Source organism: Amphibalanus amphitrite, unplaced genomic scaffold, assembly GCF_019059575.1.
Source record: "Amphibalanus amphitrite isolate SeventyFive unplaced genomic scaffold, NRLGWU_Aamphi_draft 000246F_arrow, whole genome shotgun sequence".
NCBI classification, from domain to species: Eukaryota; Metazoa; Arthropoda; class Thecostraca; order Balanomorpha; family Balanidae; genus Amphibalanus; species Amphibalanus amphitrite.
In genome coordinates, this window is record NW_024881741.1 from 85070 (window position 1) to 110459 (window position 25390).

The 25390-nt window shown below is 45.8% G+C and overlaps 3 protein-coding genes across 3 annotated transcripts in view; all 3 read right to left on the minus strand.

Annotated features, from left to right (window-relative positions):
• Window positions 1–2209: 2209 nt before the first annotated feature.
• LOC122386298 lies at window positions 2210–6485 on the minus strand. Its single transcript, XM_043375371.1, has 7 exons — window positions 6355–6485; window positions 5758–5944; window positions 5300–5390; window positions 4593–4807; window positions 3916–4181; window positions 3059–3224; window positions 2210–2727 (listed from the first exon to the last, which is right to left on the minus strand). Exons 1-7 carry the CDS (start codon window positions 6385–6387, stop codon window positions 2504–2506), a joined length of 1182 nt encoding a protein of 393 aa, XP_043231306.1. The 5' UTR covers window positions 6388–6485; the 3' UTR covers window positions 2210–2503.
• LOC122386299 lies at window positions 6403–7524 on the minus strand. Its single transcript, XM_043375372.1, has one exon. It carries the CDS (start codon window positions 7522–7524, stop codon window positions 6403–6405), a length of 1122 nt encoding a protein of 373 aa, XP_043231307.1.
• An 8619-nt stretch (window positions 7525–16143) lies between these two features.
• LOC122386300 (solute carrier family 13 member 5-like) overlaps window positions 16144–25390 on the minus strand; it is a 41025-nt gene continuing 31778 nt past the window's right edge. The window contains exons 5-10 of the mRNA XM_043375373.1: window positions 22300–22449; window positions 20850–20978; window positions 19593–19781; window positions 18991–19073; window positions 18773–18865; window positions 16144–17918 (exon numbers count right to left, since the gene is read on the minus strand). Coding sequence (XP_043231308.1) covers window positions 17449–17918; window positions 18773–18865; window positions 18991–19073; window positions 19593–19781; window positions 20850–20978; window positions 22300–22449 — 1114 coding nt within the window. The 3' untranslated portion in view covers window positions 16144–17448. The remainder of the gene's footprint in view (window positions 17919–18772; window positions 18866–18990; window positions 19074–19592; window positions 19782–20849; window positions 20979–22299; window positions 22450–25390) is intronic.

Here is a 25390-nt window from a genome sequence, read left to right on the forward strand (position 1 = left end):
CATGTTGTGAAAATTTCAGACCAAGGTCATTCAAGGTCAGGTCACCAGGTCACTTGAAGTGACCTCACCTCATAAAAAGTTTCAATGTCTGTCATAGCTACACCGAGTGACCGATCGCTTTGAAACTTTTAGCGATTGCTAAGAGCAATAGTATGTACAAAATGTATATCTCAGAATTTCGATATCGATGACCTAAGGTCAGGTCAATTTTGCGACCTCCCCATTATAAGTCAATGGGAGAAAATTGAAATGCGCCTCTTTTGGACGAAAGACATTATAAACACTCCCAAACACCGAATTACAAGTGGTTTAGACACACTGAACATGAAAATGGTGTCCGTGACCCTTGCTTATGCCCTGAGGTCATCTTAGGTCACGAATGATATCTAACAGTTTTTCGCGAATAACTTTTGATAGAGGCGTGCTAGAGCGATGAAAACGCCTTAGATGTGTTCAGCTCGACGATACGGATCGACTGATATGCAACATGACCCTTTCCGGTCAGGTCATGACCTTGACCTGAGGTCAAATTTTCAAGTTGACCTTTCAAGGTCAAGTTATAGTTCATTCGATGCGTCTTGACGAGAGGAACACGATGCCGGTAAAAGTAAGCTCGTACAAGGCTTGGGTCAAAAGTTATTGCAGAAAAACTGTTTCCGAAAAAATCGGCTATTTTTGCAGTTTTTGCCCCCTGCAGGCAAAACCGTTGACGTTAGGTCAAATCTGAGAGAATTACTCAGAAAGGGCGTTAATAGGGCTATCGAATGCGCTTTTCCGCGGCGCTGTAGCTCTATTGGTTCCCGAGTTATGCGTTGGCTTCTTGGAAATTTTCGACATTCGACCTGGAAATCGGCGAAATTTTGCCTTCAATGACCTCTGGTGACCTGACCTTTGACCTGACCAAAAAATTGACTGAAGTGATTTCGTCATTATTTTTGACGCTCTTTCGAACGCCGCCTTCCGCGTATCGCTACGTGGCCCAGGAGCCGAGTTACAAGGGGGGGGTGTTCAAACACCCCCCCCCCCCCAGCAGGGCGTGGAAATCCAGGACCCCCAGCCGGGCGCGGGTTAACTGTGAAGAACAAAGTTATAAGCTTAGTTATAGTCACACTTAAGGAAAGGCAAGGTTTTGCAATGTTGGGCTATTTGACATATACGTCATGATAATGACAGAATTTAGATTTGGGGCAAGACGGACCACTGTGGTCCATCTTACCCTGTGGTGGTCCATTGTACCCTGCATATGGAAAGTTCTTTTCCAAAACATTGACACAAGTTTAACCCGCGCCCGGCTGGGGGTCCTGGATTTCCACGCCCTGCTGGGGGGGGGGGTGTTTGAACACCCCCCTTCTAACTCGGCTCCTGGGCCATGTAGCGATACGCGGGAGGCGGCGTTCGAAAGAGCGTCAAAAATAATGAGGAAATCACTTCGGTCAATTTTTTGGTCAGGTCAAAGGTCAGGTCACCAGAGGTCATTGAAGGCAAAATTTCGCCGATTTCCAGGTCGAATGTCGACAATTTCCAAGAAGCCAACGCATAACTCGGGAACCAATCCCAGATAACACACCCACATCATAACCATGTGGTTACCATATGGGCATGCCCATCTATTCCACATGGTGCCCACATGGGCTGCCCATATGGGCACCACACATAATTGGAAGGTGTTTCTGCATGGTAACCATATGGGCTGTCCCATGTGGTAACCATATGGGCTGCCCCATGTGGTAACCATATGGGCTGCCCCATATGGTAACCATATGGGCTGCCCCATGTGGTAACCATACGGGCTGCCCCATGTGGTAACCATATGGGCTGCCCCATGTGGTAACCATATGGGATGCCCCACGTGGCAACCATATGGGCTGCCCCATGTGGTAACCATATGGGCTGCCCCATGTGGTAACCATATGGGCTGCCCCATGTGGTAACCATATGGGCTGCCCCACGTGGTACCCATATGGGCTGCCCCATGTGGTAACCATATGGGCTTTCCTATGTGGTAACCATATGGGCTGCTCCATATGGTAATCATATGGACTGCCCCACCTCATAACCATATCGACAGTTCTGAGCAAGAACATCCTAAGTGTCAAATTTTTCGAAGTTGATATTTTTATACCATTCGACTCAGCTCGACAAGCTGAGTCGAATGGTATAAAAAATTTTCAATTTCGAAAAAATTTGACACTTAGGATGTTCTTGCTCGGAACTGTCGATATGGGCTTCCCCTGTGGTAGCCACGTGGCTGCTCCATTCATCCCATATCAGGCTATCCCATTTGATAACCATGTGCTGCCCACAAGAATATCAAACAGGTATCGCGATAGGCAACTTTGTCAGCTGTCCCACGCAAGGACTACATGGTAAACTACTGATTGGCTGTAGGTCCTTTTGTGGACTAAAACTACGTCGCTTCCTTTCACTTCTGGTACATTCATACATCAACAACTACGACAGTTTCCTTTAAACGTATATTCCACGCGAGACACTAGGTGATGCACTACACCGCCCCGCCCTCGTCAGCGACATCGTTCTGTTCGACGCCGTTGCCGCCGCCACCGCCGTTGCTGGTGTCGGCGTCCCCGCTGCCACCGCCGCTACTGTTGGTGGCCTGGCGCGCCGTCCTGTACCCTTCCCGGTCTCGGCTGTTCACCAGCCACTTGCCGATGGCGTTGGCGATCTCTTTCTCGGTGACCGACAAGGCCGGGTTCTGTTTGACTGCCCCTGTCGAAAAAACAACAAAAAGCTTGTTACGAGCGAGCAAATCCTTCCGTTATGAGCTAGCGAGATGTAGAATAAGAAACTGACGCACTCGCTAGTTTGTCGCCCAGAAAGGCGTCTTGCTGGCGGTAGAGTCGTGCGTTGCTTCTGGTAATTCAGATAAACGCAGTTGAAGCAAAAGGAAGCGAGAACTTTATACTGTGATAAAAGCAAAACTGGTGAGGTAACGTTTTTAATGAGGTAATTAAAGAAAAACAATTGTCTACTTCATTATCCATAAAATGAGCATCACGATAGAAATGTATTAAGAAAACGGGTTAGAAGATGTGCTTACTGTAGACGACAGTGTAGAGCTTCGTTGCTCTAAAGCCCGTCTTTCCGTGACGCTGGGCCCCATTCATATTGAAGCGCTGCCCAAGGCCGCTCCTCATCAGTTGGGCCATGACGCGGCGGACACACTCGCCAACGGTGCTGCCGCCTTTGTCGCCCAGGTACAGCACCTGTGAAATCAGACCTCGTGTGATTAACGTAATGGGCGGGCTAACCGATAACTTAACCCGCGCCCCGTAGGTCTATCAGCGGACCCTACCACCCGTAGAGGGGGGAGGCCTTTCGCCCCCCCCCCAGATCTCGGAAAGTTACCGGCCGACTTTAAAGATTTAAACAGCGTTCGATAGCCCCACCGGGGAACTACCTTGTGACCCAATTTCATTGACCTCGGTCAAACCGATGACGTCACAGGTCACGTCAAGAGTCGCATTTTCACCTTTTACAGGCATTTCAAGAAATGTGTTGTAAAATCGTCACATGTTATTGAAAATCATCGACGGAGACTTGTTCGTCAAACAATATTTTGCTATTTAAGGTCACTACCACCAGTGGCCAGTTTCACCAACAAAAAATAGACGGTTGCAATTATTTTTTTAAAAAAATAACACATGAAAAAAGTAATTGCTGACCAAATTATATAGCACTTAAAAGCTAAGCTGTTACATTTTTCAAGTCAGCGATTAGTATTTTCAGCAGTAAATGGCATTTTAAGACTATCGTTTTGTCAAAAAAAAAATCGCAGCCGTCTATTTTTGTTGGTGAAACTGGCCTCAGGTCAGGTCACTGAGGGTCACAATATGAAACTGCCGTGTGACATATGCTTTATGTTCCGTTTGAAAAAAACTGTCCTTTTTTACTTACCATGGCTTGCACGAACTCTTCGTCCGCACCCAGCCTCTCTTCAAGGCTTCTGAACTCGTCCATCGAGGTCAGAGGCAGGCCGGCAGCTCCGCTCGGCAGTCTTCCCGCCGTGGCTGGGACGCTGCCGCCGCCGTTTAACCGCCGCAGGATGCTGTGCAGCAGGGCGCCATGGACCTGCTGCGTTTCGCGGATCTCATTTTGACGCTCTTTGTAGTCCTCGAGCATCGTTATCAAGTGTTCGAATAGTCCACGAACTGAAGATTGGTCTGAAACGACACGATTACAACAATCCCTTAAAGGTTGACAACCATAAGGTGAAAGCAAAAATCAATGTCGCTATGATGAAAGCAATAATCAATACCGCTTAACAATGAATTGAATTTTGAATTTTGATTGTTGCTTGATCTCGCCTAAAGAAAACAAAGTCCGAAAATGTATTCTAGACCTTCTTTCAATTAAATTCTCCGAAGTTATAAGCATAAGGTCAATTTACACATTTTTATTTAAAGCATACCAAGAAGCGAAACACTTAACCCTTAGCTACCTAGTCAGTGTCCATTACTTAAATAACATTCATGAGTTTGCTTGATGACGACGTGACTGGCGTCATTAACCTTTTTAATTCGCTTGCGAAAAAAAAAATCCTGCCATCCACAGTATGCCGCACAACAAATTACCTTCACCGCTCTGTCCGTTCGTGGAAGGTCGACAGTCGGACCCGTTTGAGGTGCTCGGCGCAGAGCTGGAGCCAGACGGTTTCGGCTGGACGGTCGGGCGTGCTGTCGCACTCTTGGTGCAGCGCATAGCGGGCGGCGGCGTAGGAGCCCGCATCATCACCTCCTCTTCCTCCCCGGACTCCGAGCTGGACGACACAGCTCTGTGCCGGACCCGGCTGCAAAACACATCACAAATGCTCAATTCACATACAAACAAGTGTATAAACCCACACACACCGTACATAATTAAACTGCGTTCAACTGGAGTCACTGAGGCTAGCGAAAGGCATAAAAACATGTAATAAAGCATTAATTTGAGGATAAGCATGTGATGCTCAAATGATATATTAACTTGATGTGTTCATATGAATATTGAAAATTAAATGGAAAGGACCAAGGACAAATAAACTTGCTCGGTTGCTCGCAATGCCCTGGCACTGTAATTCCTCACGGGGCGCAGGTAGTTGGCGAGTGAAACAGCCTGAGGTGTTAGCATTACCCGCAACTTCTCGAGGTGTGATGTATTACCCGTCATGGACGACGCCATCCGTCATAGTTAAGTGGCTCCTCATATTGATTGCATCTTATAATAAGAGCAGTCTTGTTTTCCTATTTCTTAATTGGTTACCTATTAAACTCTCAGTATTTCTAGCACAAGAAACACTTACCGCCGTTTACGTGCAGTTTCCTCGTCCTCGGTCTGCAGGTCCGAAGTTTCGTCGGCTCGGGTCAGTTTTTCTCTGGCTCGCTCATAGGTTGCTAGTGGAAATGACATAAAATGTTAATCGTTGCCCGCACATGCGATTTTCCCACCCTAAAATGCACATGGGGAGGGGTGCCTCTAGACGCGTCATTTCTTTCCTAGTATTGATAGAACTTTGCAACAAAATTATCAGATTCTTTGGAAAATGACAATTCCTACAGAATCCAAATTTAACTTCTCAGGTTGACACAAAGCGCAAACAAATTCATGCTTTAGTATATTACTGCTTAAACAATACTGTTGACTCACTTTACAGGGATATACATAAAGTATTGTTAAGGTTTAAAATGAATCATTGCAAAATTTTCATTCATAAATGAATCATTTGCAAAAGATTAAAGCTAGCCTGATGGGATGCCATACCTGCTTTGCCAAGCACCCTAACGTCATGCTTGTTCCATGAAGGTGAAGCCGGGGCAAGGTTTCTAGCCTGCTCATCAGCTTTCCTTGGAGGCCAAAAGCAAGAAGTCTCCTCTGCGTCCACGAACCATCTTTGGGCGATGATAGCGGTGCTGTTCTCTCCCACGAACTCCACGATGGCATACATGGCCTAGGGAAAAGTGATCAACATCAACACTGCATGCCACACTTGTTCAATAACCATTGAGAACCTTACCATACAAAAAAGTTCAAAATGATTATTTGGGCTCACGTCTCAGTACCATGGCAACGTTTTCTCATGAGGTGCGCAATGTGCACACTCTTGGCTGACTGACAGCATGGACAAATTAAGTAATTAAAAGGCATGTTCATGAATCCTACCTTATAGTTAAAGCCTGCTCGACTATCCCAGATCTAAGTGCATATCTCACAAAACTAATGTGAGAGCAGAAATTTTCTCTGATCAACACGTTTAACGTTTAATTTTTAATTTATCTGCATGTGAAGTGTGAACATACCACACAATAAGAATCTGATAGGAAAAAATTGCTTCTTTGGAACCAGCCAATCTCCACTCACTTGTACTGGATGCCATGGAGTGGAGAACAGCATTGGCAATCTGACTTTCTAGGCGTTATGAAGCAGTGGAACTACGATAGAAACGCCATGAGCATCTTTCATCAACCAAAGCTTGTGAGAGATGGACTTCAGGTCAGTAACATTCATCCTCTTTGATCCTTGTCTGACATGAACAATGCCAAGACTAGATGAAGGCAAAGGGAAGCTGAACTGATCCCCCACTTTTTCAAACTGATCGGTCACAAGCTTGACCTCACCCGATTTGTCCTGGATGATGTTGAGTATCTTGAAAATTCCTCCATCGCATTCAATGTAGCAGTCCCTGTCTTTGATGGAGAGTACCAATTTTCCGTTCAACTTTGTGAACTGTCTGTAGTGCCCATTGCATTCGTCTGGCACTGGCCCACTGAAGTGTTCACCTTGTACACTAGACTCGAGCCCTTTTAGTGAAGAATCAACCTGTTGTGCCTCGAGGACCCGACGCACTATCTGAGGAACTACCTGATGCTGCTTCCTGACCAATTTCTTCAAGTCCTTCAGGAAGTTCTCAAACACAAAAGCAGATATGCCATCTAAACCCCCAAACTTTCTGGCATCATCAGCGATATGAATGAGGGAATGCACATTGTAAACAACATTCTCTTTGCCATACAATGCAGGGAACTCCACCACAAACATGCGTAGCAGTTTCTCAGCATAGTCAATCTCCTCCGCAGTCGGCTTCTCACTCAGGAGAAGGCGCATGGCAACAGACAGAAGAAGAAAGTGGTGGTAATTTTTCTTTGGAAGGACACCACTCAACACAACTGGGCCGGTGTACAGCAAAATCTGTCGGAACTCCACTGCCTTCCACATCCGGAATTCATTCAATGACCTTGGTCGTCGTCCAAAGTCCTGAGGCACACTTCCATACAGACCTTTCAGGCGTTCTGATATTTCTCTAACTGCGTGCCCAGGAAGCCTACAGAGTAAAGGACCCTGCAGCCACAGGGCTACCAGCTTCCTCATAACCCCTAAGCAGACCAAATGCATGTAGTCCAGAGGGAAACAAGAAACCATCCCAACATTCAGCACTGATAGTGGTGAAATGCCAGTGTGGTGATCTTCATCTTGCATCTGCTTGAAAAGATGATCATTCCTAACATTTGCACCCATATCAGGAAAAGTCATTCTGTTCTGGATATGACGACCAGCTTGGTCACATCTCTCACACGAATGGTACCCACTGTGGCCTTTCACACACTTCAAGAATGCTCTAGCTGGTGCATCACAATGGAATGGAAAGTGCATATGGAAAGTTCTTTTCCAAAACATTGACACAAGTTTAACCCGCGCCCGGCTGGGGGTCCTGGATTTCCACGCCCTGCTGGGGGGGGGGGGGGTGTTTGAACACCCCCCTTCTAACTCGGCTCCTGGGCCATGTAGCGATACGCGGGAGGCGGCGTTCGAAAGAGCGTCAAAAATAATGAGGAAATCACTTCGGTCAATTTTTTGGTCAGGTCAAAGGTCAGGTCACCAGAGGTCATTGAAGGCAAAATTTCGCCGATTTCCAGGTCGAATGTCGACAATTTCCAAGAAGCCAACGCATAACTCGGGAACCAATAGAGCTACAGCGCCGCAGAAAAGCGCATTCGATAGCCCTATTAACGCCCTTTCTGAGTAATATCCTCAGATTTGACCTAACGTCAACGGTTTTGCCTGCAGGGGGCAAAAACTGCAAAAATAGCCGATTTTTTCGGAAACAGTTTTTCTGCAATAACTTTTGACCCAAGCCTTGTACGAGCTTACTTTTACCAGCATCGTGTTCCTCTCGTCAAGACGCATCGAATGAACTATAACTTGACCTTGAAAGGTCAACTTGAAAATTTGACCTCAGGTCAAGGTCATGACCTGACCGGAAAGGGTCATGTTGCATATCAGTCGATCCGTATCGTCGAGCTGAACACATCTAAGGCGTTTTCATCGCTCTAGCATGCCTCTATCAAAAGTTATTTGCGAAAAACTGTTAGATACCATTCGTGACCTAAGATGACCTCAGGGCATACACAGGGATCACGGACACCATTTTCATGTTCAGTGTGTCTAAACCACTTGTAATTCAGTGTTTGGGAGTGTTTATAATGTCTTTCGTCCAAAAGAGGCGCATTTCAATTTTCTCCCATTGACTTATAATGGGGAGGTCGCAAAATTGACCTGACCTTAGGTCATCGATATCAAAATTCTGAGATATACATTTTGTACATGCTATTGCTCTTAGCAATCGCTGAAAGTTTCAAAGCGATCGGTCACTCGGTGTAGCTATGACAGACATTGAAACTTTTTATGAGGTGAGGTCACTTCAAGTGACCTGGTGACATGACCTTGAATGACCTTGGTCTGAAATTTTCACAACATGTGTAGAATTGATGTATGATAAGGTGTACCAAAAACGGCGGCACTCCGCGCCGCCGTTTTTGAGATATTCGCGAAAAACCACAAGGGGGGTGTTCAAACACCCCCCCCCCCCAGCAGGGCGCGGGTTAAGTAAGCTAATTTTTCAGGAAGGAGTCTTTGTTGCATGTGAGCAATGCAGGCAAGTGCTCAGTTAGCATGCATTCATGCCAAACGACAATCAACACACATGTCCCCAGCTTTTAGCTGCACTTCCATCACACATGAGTAAAGAATAAAGGTTCATTTTGTTATTTTACCATTCTGGTTACTTTTTCTTACAAGAGTACAGAGCAGAAGTGTAACACACATGAACGGATAGCAGGCACTGCTGGGTGGTCCGTCTTACCCCACGTTTTTTCTTGTCTGAGTTTTTGACATGTCCCTCTTTAAGAGCATCCACCACCTAGATGTCTTTAATTTGAAATTTAGTCTTTACACATATCAACAGAGGAAGGATTAAGCATTCCGAAGACTATAAATAATATGAATTACGAGAGCAGTGTAGCAAGATATGCGGCCTCAAACCTTAGCTGGTCCGTCTTACCCCACCTTCCCCTAATCACGCATGAGTGTGAACTTTGGGCGCATTTTTCCTAGTTTTGCTGTGGGCATACAGATAAAACAATGCCATATATGAAAAATTCAGACATTTCTGAGCCCCACTGACACAAAAAAAATAAACAAAAATCCAAAAAAGCTTTTTTGAATTAATAGGCGCTAGATCGGAAAAATCCCCACTGTGCATTGGTATAAATGCCGACTGACCTGACACACTGATGGATTGTTTTAGAATCACAACTGGCTGATTTGACATTGGCACAATGTCCGTTGACATTTTGAAGGTTACTTAAGGTCAAGGTAAGGTCAGTGACCTCGGTTGACCTGTAATGACTTCTTGCACTATGTATGCCTTTTCGGGGTATTTTGATGCCCTGAATTCGACTTTGCTATCCATTTCAGGCATCGTCGGTTGTTTCTTGTAGTTCATTTTGTTTCAGGGTCAGGTCAGTGACGTCACACGCCTGACGTGACCCAATGCACAAATGACCTTGCAGACTTCCGATGCTCCCAACGCATCATTTTTATAGTTATGACATCAAAATATACACCAAACGATAGAGAATTGATAAAGGATCACGATAGTGAGGGTTTCAAGTCGATATCTTTTACCGTTTTGCCGCAATCGGCGCGGAAATCTGAAAAAGTTAGATTTTTTTCGGAAATTTGACCTTTGACCGGTCATAAGTAGGTCGAATGTTGACCTAGGACCAAAAAATATACCACCAATCGCGAGATCTCGTTGAGAGCAATCCGTTGGTTTTTTCCTCTAAGCTCTACGACGCTCCGTTTTCAAACGCCAGGGGGGTCGCACCCCCCCCCCCTGCATGGGCGAAGGTGGCAAAACACCGTTTACGAGCGAGGGTTAATCGAAGGGCTCGGCCCCAATGGGGCCTGAAAATGTCCCACCAATCGGGCACGCATGGTCCACCGCCGTTCAGGAAGGAACGACACAAAATGATGATTTTGAAGCATTGAGGCAGTTCGAAGCATACGATCATTAACCTTCGCCCCAGGTGGGGGGGGCATATGTTACCACCCTGTCGCGTTTTTTTGCGTATAAATAAAAAACCGCGGCGCGTAGCGCCGCGCCGCTTGGGGCAGCTTCTGGTACATCAATTTTGGACAATGTGTGAAATTTTGACCCCAGGTCATGTCAGGTCAGGTCACCAGGTCAAGTTAACTGACCAGGCCTAAAAAAAAGTTTGCAATCATGCCCAGCCTGCAGTGTTTGTCAGAAAGGTTTTAAACTTGGTGGATTGCATGATGTTATGAGCGCCTACAATTTGTTTATCTTGGATTTTTTATATCCGTGACCTAAGGTCAGGTCAATGGCGTGACCTTATCATTATAAGTCAATGGAGAAAAATGAAAATGCCTCTAGATCCGTATGTTCGCATAGGTACAGTCCAAATATTTCAGAATCACAATGATTTGGACCACCCGTGACGACCAAGGTGTCATTTTTGCTGATAGCCTCTAGAAAGGTCATCCGAGGTCATTTGAGGCTGCAAACAGATTTTTGCCAATAACTCTCGATTGGAAAGAGATAGGACGCTGGGGATACCTCATTGTGTTTGTCTTGCCGAGGCGCATCGAATGATATGCAACATGACCTTTTCCGGTCAGGTCATGACCTTGACCTGAGGTCAAATTTTCAAGTTGACCTTTCAAGGTCAAATTATAGTTCATTCGACGCGTCTTGTCGAGAGGAACACGATTCTGGCAATAGAAATGTCGTGGCTTTTTCTAGTCAAAAGTTATTGTCGAAAAACACTTTGCGAAAAAACAGCTATTTTTTGAGTTGTTGCCCTCTGGAGGCTAAACCGTTGACCTGAAGTCAATTTTGATGATGACCTTATGAAAAGAAGAGTTCATAAGCTATCGATTGCTCTTACATGCGTTTTTCTAGCTATCATAGTTCCTGAGATAAATGCATGTTTTCTGAAAAATATAACGACATTTGGCAAATTTTGACCTTTGATGACCTCCAGTGACCCCAATATTGCTCCAAGATGAAAAATGACAGAAATACTTTCAAACGTACGCATTGAGAGCTATCGACTACTTTTTACCGCGTCTTTCTAGCCCTCTTAGTTTTTGAGTTAGAGGTGGGTGGTAACATATGCCCCCCCCCCCCCCCCTAGGGCGAAGTTGGCTGAGACCGCCGTCCGCCACTGGGGCGCGGGTTAAGGAGATACCTCAGAAAGACGTTAAATAATGCACGAACAAGCTTGTAGTCATAAATAGCCTTCAAACGGTCCATCTGGCGTATGTGCAGCCTCTCAAGAATCAGTCTTCAGGGAGACCGGAGAAACAAAAACAGCGAATCAGACACCACGAGGGCCGCCAGTAGCAAAATCCTCGACCTGCCCTTTCTAGACTTCTAGTTTTTGGACCCAGGTATGGCAGATATAACAAGAAAACATTAGAAATATCTGGCAGAGCTGAAAATGGGTGATAGGAGCCTTTTTAGTCCGCCCAATTAGCATTGGAGTTCATGGTGCTGTTCAACACGTGCTCAGGCGGGCTGATTCGTGTCGGTGAGAGAGGGGGTAACCGTTCAAGCACAAGTAAAATACACGATGGTCGTTCCTTCACATCGTGTTTGCATGAAATCGAAATGTCCCAGAATGCTCGTCATACTGGTATATAATTTTATAATATGTATTTGCATTTTAACCCCACTAAACCTAATTACTTTTTAACAAGTAAAAAAATCACCCTGTAGACACCTTTTTATTGACAATTTCAACTTAAAAATTTGACATTTTTGACGTGAAAGTGACCTGACCTCAGCTATATTCAGCTGCAAAAGGCCTCAAATGACATAAGCGACACTGAATTCGAAAGCTATGGCCTAAATTGACCATAAAACATGTGCAGTGACCGATACATGATATAACCCGCGCACCGACGGGGGTCTGCGCCAACTTCGTACCGACGGGGGGGGGCGGATGACCGCCCCCCTTGAGATCTCGAGAACGAAGCAAGATGGCGACAAGCGGTAAACGGCAAGGGATACGCACGGACAAGGTCTACAATTTTTACTAAGGTCATTTTCAGGTCAGGTCAAAGATGATGTCACAGGGGTCAAAAAAGTCAAAATGGCGGCGCTAGGTATGGAGAGTTTTTCTCGAATAACTTTCGAACTAGTCAATGTAGGAACAAACTAAGGGCATCATCGTGATCCTCTCGTCAATCCGCATCGAATGAAATATATGTTGACCTCGAAAGATCAAGGTCAAAGGTTGACCTCAGGTCACGTGACCTCGAGGTCATCATGTATATTATTCGATGCGCCTTGACGAGCTGAACACAATGAGACCATCCGCGCGGCTGTATCTTGTTCCTGTACGGAGTTATTGTCAAAAAACCACTGGTGACCTTTGATGACGTCACATGACCTCACAGCTGCCCAACAGCAAAACAGACCCCAAGGTAGTGAAGGTTGATCGTATATTAGGTCAGGTATGGTTTATGGGGCCATTCCGACCCGTTTTAGTGGTAAAAACAGGGAGTTGATTTTTCCCCCATTGACTTATAATGGGGAGGTCGAGAAATTGACCTGACCTTAGGTCATCGATATCAAAATTCCGAGATCAACAAATTGTAGCTACTAATGACCTTATAACATCCTGCGACTTTCAAAGGCCTCCGACATCTACTGTAGCTCTGGCACGGTGACAAAGTTGCAAAAAAGTGACTTGAGGTTGGGTCATTCAAAGTGACCTGGTGACCTGACCTTAAAAGTTGGCAGGTTCAAACTTGCACACCATGTGTAAAATTGATAAGAGAATAGTCGTACCAAATTTCCCGCTATTCGCGAAAAACCTCAGGGGGGGGGGCGGATATCCGCCCCCCCCCCCCCCGTCGGTGCGCGTGATAAGATTTCCGTAACCTGTGACAACCTGACCCTGACCTGAAAATCAAAGTGTAGGTTTGGTACCCTCAGGGTAAAGCATCTATTCACCAGTGTGTAAACAAAAAATGAACCTAATCTGAATTGTAAGGTGGGGACCAGAGACCAAAATGTGAACAAGCCAAACATCGATAGTTTTTACTTTGACCTGACCTGTGACGTCATCGGTGACCTGGAGGTCAATGAAATTAGGTTTCGCTGAACAGTTTTTTCCGGGGCTATTAGACGTCGTTTGAGTTTTGACAATCGGCCCAGAAGTTTCGGAGCTAAGAGGAGGGGCTATGAATAGCCCCCCCCCCTCCCCCCAGAGTAGGGCGCATTATGCGCTGACCCCAGTGGGGCGCGGGTTAAAGGGACTATCCCACCTTTAACATGGGGTTTGAGTTGAGATAGCAAAGTTTGCGGCGAGGTTCAGAAACCTATATCTATCTAGGTTGCAACCCCCGCGGCCTCTTGGTGTTGAAGAAATTAGTTCCCTTCATTTGAAAATGGGCCTTGTACAAGGCCCTATCTTCAACATGGAGCGACCGTTAGTGTGACGTCACCTCGTTTAGTCATTCTGATTTAAATGGGTTTGTTCGTTGAAAAATCGCTTGAAACTTGGTCTGAACTTTGTTGTGGTGCCTACAGAGTAAAAGAATCAGCTTTATGACAGTAATGTGGCCTGGGGAAGGAGGTAATTGTGGGCTGTGACGTCACATATTTGAAAGTTTGTGTTTGGAATATGGGAAGCCTAAGATGTTTAATGAAAAATAAATGCCAGAACCGTGTTCCTGGTCATCCAATCTATAAAGTCGGGCACAATTTAACTGGTTTTAACAACATTTTAGAAGGTGGGATAGTCCCTTTAACATTATTTATGCGGCCTAACAGAGCGTTCAGCTATAGGGCGTGGCAGCGTTCTAGAAGTGACAACCTTGCCAGTCACCTATGTTTGTACGTTTTTTTTGCACGGCCATTCCTTGATCGGCGTGACGATAAATTCGGTGTGATAAGTCTTGACAAGGCATGAGTGCGAAAACGGTCTTTGGCTCAACACCGCATCATCATCATACTTCAAAAGCGACTGTTGACAGCTGTGTTCGTTGGCGAAATGAAAGATACCGCATGTCATCCTCTTCCATTTGGGGACTAAATGTGGACGGCAGTTGAGATGTCTAGGGATTGGATAAGCAAAGAACAGAGAGGATGAAAGAGGTAAGAGTTAAGACGAAAACAGAGACAAAGTTGGAAAGAGAAAAGGAAAGAGAAAAGGAAAGGGAGGAGTCGGAAAGCGAAGAAGAGGAATTAAAAAGACTCATTATAATTCATCTGTAATTACTACAAGGCCTTCGATATCCTTATATACAAGTATGTATACCTATGTGGGAAGTGATAATCAATCATCACACTCAATTTTTGGGATGGCGCTGAATTACTTTACCTCTGAATCTGTTGCCAAATTGATCAACATGTAAAATGTTGATCGCAACATTTGCGCAAGGTATAGCGCAAGACCTATATCGCCTTGCGGACAGGACAGAGCCGCCCACGCTAAGCGAAGCTTGTTGCGTAGACCCTGCCCTTTACCCTCCGATCGCGCAATTCCGGTTCTATGGAAGGATTTGGAGTCCAAAGTTAAACGTGCGCACATAGGGTCGTTCCAGTCGCACTTCCTAACACCTCTAAACTCCTCCAAGAGCAAGATAGAGGAGGTGGAGCAGGACCCTCCTTGGCTTTGTATGAGCTAGAGCTGCCACTAGGGAACGGGCAATCAATCTTGGAGGAGTTTAGAGGTGTTAGGAAGTGCGACTGGAGCAGATCCATAGCCGCGCACGGCCGGACTGACTGCCTGGTTATGGCCTGCCACCAACTGCAACCATACCTGTCAGGAGGCTCGTAAACGTCAAGCGCCCGTCGCGCTTCGAACCCGGACTGTTGTAACCGGGAACGCGTGCTCTCGCCACGCGGAGTCCAATACTATACCGACTGAACTACGGGACCAGCATGACAAATGGCCTTTCATTGTTAAGTTGATTAACTAACACGCAATTCATCCCAAAATTTTGTAGAAGAAGGCCATCTTATTTCTAAATCAGCTATGAACTCACACTTGTCCAAATAAATTCCGATAGACCAATATTTCAACCTAATAAAGCTTGGAAGTAAATTACATCACTCATTGGTATTGAGGTGCAGTTTGACGATTCAGCTTGCCTAGTCATAACTCATAATGTAGCTACGTATAGCCTTCCCTTCATGTTATCTGTGTTTATGTACACCTAGTTATCCAGCATTCGTATGAAGACCAATCTTGATTTACGCAATACGCATCCCCTGGCGTAGATATATTGCACAATGTCAATTACGTCCGTTGACATCCTTGTTCCCGGTGCTGACGCCAGCGCTGCAGTGGATTTTATGCAGTGATACGTGCGTCACTGGCCGACGTCCCACCGATGACCAAACCCTGATCAAGCTGTCCAGTTTCTGTCAACAGAGCCCAGCCTACCAGCGACTGTAACCTCCCCGCACAGTTCTGCCGTATATCTGTGCTATTGTCATCAATGTATTGTCTGTCAAGTCGGAAGCTAGTGCGCCAGTTTCCGTCGAATTGTTACAGCTTTTTGTGAACCTTTACGAGTAAATGCACCGCACAAAGTTGCTTATCCATAGAACGATATATGTAGGAAGTATCATTAGAATATATGACCTTCTCCTCGGAAAATGACCAAATGAATGAAAATGATTATTTATTGATGAATTGATCAATTCATCAATAAATAATCATTTTCATTCATTTGGTCATTTGGTCATTTTCCGAGGAGAAGGTCATATATTCTAATGATACTTCCTACATTTATCATGCTCCTCGCAACAGCTCTCAACGATATACGAAAGAACGATATATGTATTTAAACAAATGCGTTTGTACGCGCGTCGAAGGCCATGTATTGTAACACTTTGAACACTGAGAGGATGGAAGTCACATTGTAATTGGCAACCAGCGTCTATAAAAATGGCATGACCTGCTCGTCGAAAAGACGTTCAAAAGACCCCTCGGGCTACTGGAACCGCGTAATGCTGTTGACAAACGTACTCGAATAGCCGCTTTCATCACTTGTAAAATTGGCAGCAATATTCGAACCCGCCTAACACGGCACACCGGCAGACACACAATGGAAAATTCAGCGTAGTATGTATGGATACTGTCTGTCGCCTGCGCCGAGCGCCATGGCAATGGAATGGCAAGTCACCGTCTTGGTCAAATCCAGTTCCCGACTGGCTTGCACAATACACAAGCACAGCACAGCACTTCAGCACATGAACCATACACTCCGTCTGAAGATAAGAGCTAGGCCAAGGGATTTCTAGGGCAAAATAAGAACAACGATACTTCAACAGGCAATGCCAGTATAAACGAAGTTGGCACTGTGTGTCTCCCGACGCAGCATTGGCAAACCAAGTACAAGGCTAAAACGGAATCCCAGTTAAGGCAAATAAAATATTTTTCTTTCAAATGTCGCCTATTTGATCGGATTTGGAAGATCGTAAACTGTTTAATAACCTGTTCTTTCCAAGTGAAGAAGCTGCATTTGAAGTACAGTGCTCAAATAAGATGCTTTTAGGTAAGCCGTCTAGAGAAACATTAAATTCAAACATTTCGAATTGAATGGTTGCCACTCACACCACGTCATAACACTAAGATACCATTTGCGAGATTTGCAACCTACAGTACAACAGGCACGTCACAGATGAGCAGGACCATGAACATGAAGGCATCAGAATGATAATGAAACGGCTACTCGGCGATGCACATAACGTTCATGCGATTATCTTTCATAAAGCGCTATTATTGCCTCGTCTCGTGTTATGTTTCCCCACAGTCACATTCCCACGATTCTTCGAAGATAAAACTTTCTCGTTGAGCAGAACTACATTCAAACGCCCCCTCCCCCTCTCTCTCTCTCTCTCTCTCTCTCTCTCTCTCTCTCTCTCTCTCTCTCTCTCTCTCTCTCTCTCTCTCTCTCTCTCTCTCTCTCTCTCTCTCTCTCTCTCTCTCTCTCTCTCTCTCTCTGTCTTTCTCTCTCCCCCTCTCTCCCTTCTCTCTCTCTCTCTTTCTCTCTCACTCTGCTCTCTCCCTCTCTCTCTCTCTGCTCTCCCCTCCCTCTCTCTCCCCCCCCTCTCCCTCCCTTCCCCTCCTACGTGGCCGTGCCGTTCCTGGTGACGTTGGCCCAGGCGGGGAACGTGTGCAGGTCGAACAGCGCCACCCCCAGCGTGTTGGTCATCAGCGTGATCACGGCCACGCACAGCACGTTCATCAACGCGCCGGCGCGGATCATGTCCTTGGTCTTCAGACCGCCCGCCTGGTGCACGATGGCGTTCGGCGGCGTGGCCACCGGCAGCATGAACGCGTACGAGCAGGTCATCGTGGTGGGCAGCATGAGGTAGATGGGGTTGACGCCGGCGTCCTGGGCGGCGGCCGCCAGCACCGGCAGCAGCACGGTGGCGGTGGCCGTGTTGCTGGACACCTCGGTGACCATGGCGGTGAACAGGCACACGATAAAGACCAGCGCCGCCGGCGGCAGGTCGAACGCGAACGACAGCCGGTCGCCGATCAGCACCGACAGGCCAGAGTCCTTGGCGGCGCGTGCCATCGCGAACCCGCCGCCTGCCGAGGGGGGTCAGAACAGTGAGAGTCGAAAGTCGGGGAATGGGTTAGAGTTGAGCCTGCCGCCTGCCGAGGGGGGTCAGAGCATGAGTCGAGAAAGAATTAAGAGAAAGGTGTTCAGTGGTGTACGAGTCATACATATTAGGCCAGGGATATGCCAGCCAGTGGTACGACAGAACACATCCATATCCGGCAGCTTGACAGCGCTGGTCCCGCTTACTTCAGACAGAACCCAAACACGTTAGGCGCGTGACACTCCGTTTAGACATTTCACGATGTTATGTTTATGTCTCAGCGCTCTTGCGAATGCCATGACCTTCCGCTTATCCAGTGCTTTCCAGTACTGTCCGTATTCTGAGTTAGAAGTCGCAGAGGCTAGGAGTGTTTGCTTTTAGTGCCACGCGACTGGGTGCCCTCGTTAATACCAGAATAGCGGAACACTCGGTTTGGTAATGTAAACTATACCCTATCAGCTATTCTGATAGATATAGGTAAACACGTATTTCTGGAAATATAATGCGACACAGTTACGTCTATTGGGAATGCCATCGCGAAACTTATTGCTGTGTGGATAAAGTTTGATGTATGAGGACGAGACAGGCCTCTCCAAATTTACATCGTGACCGTGCCTAAAAGAAGACAGCTATGTGTCATAAATGGCCGTGGTTTAAGGTAACGTCTCAGGTCTGAAATTCTTACACGCGTAAATGCAGGCAAATTCATTCGACAGCTTCGTCAGTTCGTTGACTGATGTGCCTAACCGGTCTGAACAACTCTGGTAGGTACTTACCCAGAGGCATTTACATACCTAAGCTACCTGAACAGCCCTGGCAGGTATAACTAGGTGTACTTACCGAGCAGGACAAGAACTCCCCACGGCACCTTCTCATGGACCGCCTTCCACGTGAGAAGACCCTGACTCACTTTAGTCTGATCTCGGCTGGTCGCTGAAACGGAAAGTCAAACCAGCGTCATCGCAACGTCGACAAGAATGCCTCTGCGAATGCCGTTTTGATTTGCACTTGAGCCGCCGTGCGTGAGCACTCGAGTTTATCAGCGGCTCCTCGCCTACCTGACCAGAAGGCGAAATTCGGTTTCGCTGGTATGATGAACATCAGAACCACGATAAAGATGGCTGGAGTTGCGTCAGATATCCTGAAGCACATAAAAAAGAATTATTCATGAGATATACTTATCATTTCGCCTCACTACATATCGGTTTTCAGGCGGTGAACGGAGTTCCTTTGCCGGGGAGCGATCTGTGACGTTTTTGAGAAAACTTGCACGGCTGGGGTGTCAGGTTTTGTGACGTCACGCCAGCCAAACGTCACGGACTTACGGGCACGTGCGCAATGCACAGAGGCATGGCTTTGAGGCCTGCTGGCGGCAAGTTCCGCTCCCCGAGCATGGAATACAGTCCCCAAGCATTGTAACAATGCGACATGGGCCGTCACCTGCACTAGTTCTAGTTGTGTGATATTGATAGAGTAGGTATCGTATCACTAAACATTTTGAGCCTGGTTGCTACCCAAACATCGGCGAATTTCAGACATCTTAAACCCATTAGCATATGCCCAAAAGAGTCGTGTCATTTATTTTACCTTAGTAGCTTTCAACCATAATGATAGCCTCAATCAAATAGAGCGCGGTGGCCGATAGGTTATGGGTACTCACGCAGTTGGGAAGAGCTCGGCCCAGCCGGGGATGAAGCGTGGCGAGCGCAGGAACCACAGCAGCACGAGCACGACGAACAGGAAGAGCACCATGCCCTCGTGGAACGACATGGGCCCCAGGTCGCGGTAGCGCTGCTGCAGTGACCTCTTCACCTCGGCAAACTGGGAAGAGTCCTCATCTTTGCAGCACCTGTGTGACAGCAAGAAAACTGCTAATTGAGGCAGCAGAACGAGAGTTGCACATTTTTCTATTTCAACGGTTCAGCTTTTCTAACTATTTTCTCTTATGCGATAGATGACAATGGGGATATCATTCCGGGGCACGAGCATCTGTTTGTTTTGTTTTCGCCTCATTTCATGCTTATTGCAAAATCGGGTTTCCCGTTTGTAATTATGTATGTATGTATTTACGGCGTTAACTCATCCCTTTACCAGACCGAGGTCCAAGGGCTATTCTCGAGTCAGAGTCAAAACATATTGGACATGCAATGATGAGAAATAAAACACAAGCAAACGTCACGCACACCAATAAAAAAAGACATCATTGCCGGATACGACCCTCCTGCTCGGACAGCACACTATGTCACCTCCAATAAATGTTGTAAGAGTTTGCGGCTAAACTGCGCAGCAGACATGTCCAAAAACTCTCTAGGTAAAGCGTTGTACCCGGCGGCTGCGCGGTATGCAAACTGCCTCTTCCCGGTGGCCGAACCACGAATGTTGGGAAGGCTGAGTAGGTGATCCTGCCGCGTACTGCGGCTGTGGTCGACACGTTCGGCATTGGTGACAAACTGGGCAGCAAGAGACAGAGGCTCACCAGTTATATAGTTATTATTACCAGTTATATATACTCACCAGTTATATATATATACTCACCAGTTATTATAGTTCATTGTTCATCGGATTATGTTTCTACAACGAGGTTTTTCAGGGCCTTGCGACCATGCATGCATTACTTGAGATGCATTTTCGTCGTTCTGTATCAAACGCCCAGGGTGCTATTCATAAAAGCTGTCTATTGCGCTAATGAAATACCACGTAAATTCATATAAAATCAACCATGCGTCCCGAATATGTAATAATAGTGATTAAACGAAAAATAACCAATCATTATAATCTTGGCTCCATGTAAAACGAATTTGAAATACCTAAGTTTGGATTGAAACTACAAAATGCAAAAAGCAAATAGCGCACGTCACTGCACAACGATGTCATTTCGGTACACGACAATAGCACCCAGTCGGCCAGACAAACTCACCAGAACTGCTTGATGCCGAGGAAGAGAATGACGAGCCAAATCCAGGCGAGCAGTGTGCATAGTAGCATGGAGGGCACTCCAAACAGCATGAAATTAGCATATGTAAGGCCTGTCTCGGCGCCGAACAACCTGCGAATAGACACTGCAGTTTTCACTGAGGCTAAGGGATGACATTTGTCAAGCCACGCAAACACTGGTAAAAGGAAAGTAGTTGAAAAATTGCAGGCTCGAAATCAACTGCTTACTAAGATAAAAATGATTTGAATCGAATGATTGTTAATTTTTGAAGTTGTAAGCTCGCATAATTTATTCTGATTATTAATAGCGATTAATGATCTCGTTGGCAACGTTTAGCGTCCATTGTAAATTAGTTTCAACAGCCTTGTTAGTTCTATGAATGCATAAATACATGAAAGAATGAGTAAATACAACAAATTGATGAATCAGTAATGAATGTAGGTATTCAACAGCAAAGAAGCAAACAAACAAACGACCGAACGAACGAGCAAAGAAAACAAGAACAAAAAAGCGAAAGAGAAAGCGAAAAAGAAGCGGAAAAACGAACGAGACTAAGGCAAAAAATAACGAGCGAACAAGCCAACAGGCAAATGAGCAAAGCACGAACAAACGACGAAAAGACCGGCAGACGGACGGAAGAACGAAAAAGCTAGCGAGCAAACAAGCCAGCAAATTGACAAAAAATAAACAAACGAAAGAACGAAAGAAAGACAGAAAGAACGAACGAAGGAACGGAAGAACGATGAACGAACGAACGAACGAATGAACGACCGAGCGAACTGATGAACAAACGAGCGAACGAACGAGCGAAGGAACGAACGAACAGAGAACGAATCAACAAATAAACGAAAGAACGAACAAACGAGAAATGAACAAGCAAACAAACAAATAAACAAACAAACAAACAAACAAACAAACAAACAAACAACAAACAAACAACAAAAGGACGAACGAACGAACGAACGAACGAACGAACGAACGAACGAACGAACGAACGAACGAACGAACGGACTAAAGAATAAGCTAAAGAGCAAATAAGTAAATGAAATAATGAAGGATTATGAACCTACGGTTATTGAATCCATGAATGGCTGTAAATTAGTATAAAGACGTCAATGCACATTGCAATGGGCTCCGACGATCCCCTTCTTCGCGAGGCACTAAGTGAGTCAACCGAGTGTGGATCATGTCAGTCACGGGGCTCTCTTAACCAACAATAGTATTTGTTGATCCTTCAGCCACTTACAAGTACACTGCCAAGGCTATAGGTTTAAACATTGCGTCGGATTTAGCCAGCCTCCCGTCGACGTTCAATCACCCTAACCCCCCACCCTCAACAAGTATGCTGTAGGTTGAGCCGAAAACTATGGGATCTAAAGAAAAATCATTTCACAACGGAGGTCCTTAGACACGCCGTCAGCCGGGTACTCACTCGTCCAGCTGTCCCTTGAGCACCAGGTTGGGGTTGGTGCCGGTCAGGGTGCCCGTGCCGCCACAGTTAGCTGCGTACGCCACCGAGATGTACAGCGCCGTGCTGAGCTGCCTGCGCGTGACGCCCAACGGAGGCCGAAGCGGTGCCATACTGTCGGGGAACAATACAACTTCTTTGTTATAGGTGCGTCACATTGACAACCATCGCCGGCAAGGGATGAAGGGTCATCAAATAAACCGCATAAAAAAGAAGAGCGATATGAAACCGGACCTCTCGGCAGCAAACAGAACAACGGTAGCAGGAGAAACGATTCGACAGTGGAAGTTCATTCTATGAAGGAAAATGGGTTCTGTATGTGGGTTTATGGGCTCCGCAAGCGAGGGGGCGACACATCCCCTCCAACCAAAATGTTGGGGGGACATAAGGGTGGTCAATTTTGACAAAGTTTTTAGGACTCGTCGGGCCGGGTTGAAATTGTTGTCGATACTATAAAATATCTTGCACACAAGGATGGGTGCAAGATATTATTCCGATCGGATAAATTTATTCCGTCCCGCAAAGCGACGAAAATTTCCCATACCTATTGGAGCAATAAAGGGGTGAGCAACAATATGGATTCCCCTACTTCGTTTGGATTTCTTTGCTCAATACGCACCTGGAATCACTAAAAGAAAGAAGAAATCATAAAAGACAGATTCAACACTTACTTCTTATTAAGAAGTGTTTAATCTTGTCTTAACCCTCGCATGTGTACGGCGTTTGCCAGCTTCTAATGTGTAGGGAAGGGGGGGTCGGTTGGACCCCCCTACTTGCCGTTTGGCCCCTGATCGAGCTAGAGCTTCGGGGAAAAAACGAGCGTGTTGCCCGTGACGAGAGGAAGCCAATGATACCCAATTTTAACGTCCTAGGTCATTGGTTGACCTTCCAGGTCAGGTCAATGACCCAAAGTCGGGAAAATCGGGACCTGTTAGAAAGTCGTAAAGTGTGGCTGCTAAGGGGTTTTTCGGGGTGCTGATCACGAATATCGTGTTAGTTTTGATCACAGATGATGTCTTTAAGCATTTAGACCAGGTCGGGTCAGGTCAGGTCAGGTCAACCAGTAGGCGTCGTGACGGGTATTCGTAGTACGTGTCAACCGCCTGTGACAGCTTCGTAACATGTTACGAAGTCACCAAAACTGCTTCGTAAATGTTCAAATGGTTGCTGAATTCGAATTCAGCTCCAAAAACTAGCCTAGAAACATGTAAAACTCGAAAAAGTGAGCCGAGGTCACCCGAGGTCACCAAAGGTCAATGACCTGACCTGACCTTCAGGTGACCTTGACACCCACCCTAATGTATGGGAGCAACATCAAATCACATGTTTGAACGTCTGAAACCACGAAAAGCTTGCAAACGCGCGGCTAATGCGAGCCGACATACGCGAAATCGCGATTCCGGCCAAACATGGTCTTGGAAAAGAGGTCACAGGTCAAAGGTCATTTGGGTCAGGGTCATGAAATTTTCAGGGTAGGTGTAAAATTGAGCAATGCGAGGGTACTGAAAGTGTCGTCGCGATCGGCCGCTTTTTACGCGAGTTATTTGCGAAAAACCATGGGGTGGGTCCATCCGACCCCCCTACACATGCGAGGGTTAACCTTGTGTATTATGTGTGTGTAAGTGCTCATTTTAAGACAGGCTGACGGAGAAAGACGAACGTCTTTCGAAAGCTCCCATAACCCTCGCCGGCCGAGGGGGGGGGCGGGTGCCGCCCCCCCCCCCCCATAGGGTTTTTTCGCGATAGCTCCGAACACGCTGGCGATAGAGAGCTGAAACTTGGCATACCTGACCTTTGATCCAAGCCGGATCTTTTGACACCAACCGCATTTTTGGGTCAGGTCAGGTCACTGACCTATGACGTCATAAGTGAACCTCTGAAAGAAAAATGCTCACAATTAAACCTTTACGATGTATGGAGAGTGATGAATGAAAGTGAAAAACATTTCTCGTGGAGAAGAAGTAACCCAGTTAAATGTGCGCGACTCGACTTCTTCATAGTCTCTGAACCAATTCTTAACAGAACTACATCTTGTCAAATCATTCCGGGATACAGGTCAGATCACTCCAGAGTTTCGTTACGGTTAAACCTAAGTGATCAAAAGAGAGGGAAAGGATTTTGGAAATTCAACTGCTCACTACTCAAAGACAAAAATTACTTGGAATCCATAAAAAATGTATTTCAGGATGTAACTCATGAATACGCATGCTCAGTTTATGCTGAGTCATACCTTAGAAATATACAAAACCGAGAAAATATTCAAATGAAAATAAACGATGCCTTGTTTCTTGAGACATTACTAATGAAAATACGGTCCCATACCATAACATATTCCATAAGGAAAAAGCGAGAAAGATCCGAAAATGAAAATAGTATTTTACGCGACTTGCAGATTTTGGAGTCATTACCAAACCCTTCAAGCGTAGATATGGAAAACATTGTTAAAAAGCAGTCAGAATTACAAACAGCGCGGGCTGCTGAAAACGAGGGCCGAATAGTTAGATCACGGGCCCGTTGGTATGAGGATGGAGAGCGAAGCTCACGCTATTTTTTCAATTTGGAGAAAAGAAATTTTGAAAGTAAAGTTATTCCTTGCTTGGATGTGAATGGTAGACAATTACAAAGTACTGACGATATTCTTGATGGGCTTTCAAATCATTTTGAAAATTTATTCAAAAAACATGATTGTTTCTCGGAATCAGAGGTGGTACATTACCTCCACAAAATTGAATGTCCAAAACTGACAAAAAATGAGGCTGAATTACTAGATAAAGATATAACGGTCGAAGAATTAGGGGAAACGCTGAAAAAAACTTCAAAATAATAGAAGTCCTGGCTCTGATGGATTTCCGTATGAATTTTACAAAGTATTTTGGGGAGAAATAAAGTACTTTGTTTACAAATCGCTAAGATATGGATTATCTAAAGGATCTCTTTCAGTCAGTCAACGGGAAGGCCTAATTACTTTAGTTCCAAAACCATCAAAACCACGAAATTTAATTAGTAGTTGGCGTCCGATTACGCTCCTAAACTCAACGTACAAGATTCTCTCCGC

What these genes read in the sequence shown, in the direction of transcription:
- LOC122386298 (XM_043375371.1), bottom strand. Translation starts at nt 6,387, where the DNA reads ATGCTGTTCTCCACTCCATGGCATCCAGTACAA. An exon ending in GAAACTGCACGTAAACGGCG is followed by an intron (nt 4,808 to 5,299) that starts GTAAGTGTTTCT and finishes TGTGTTTTGCAG; the next exon opens with CCGGGTCCGGCACAGAGCTG. An exon ending in GCTCTACACTGTCGTCTACA is followed by an intron (nt 2,728 to 3,058) that starts GTAAGCACATCT and finishes TTTTTTCGACAG; the next exon opens with GGGCAGTCAAACAGAACCCG.
- LOC122386299 (XM_043375372.1), bottom strand. Translation starts at nt 7,524, where the DNA reads ATGACTTTTCCTGATATGGGTGCAAATGTTAGGAATGATCATCTTTTC.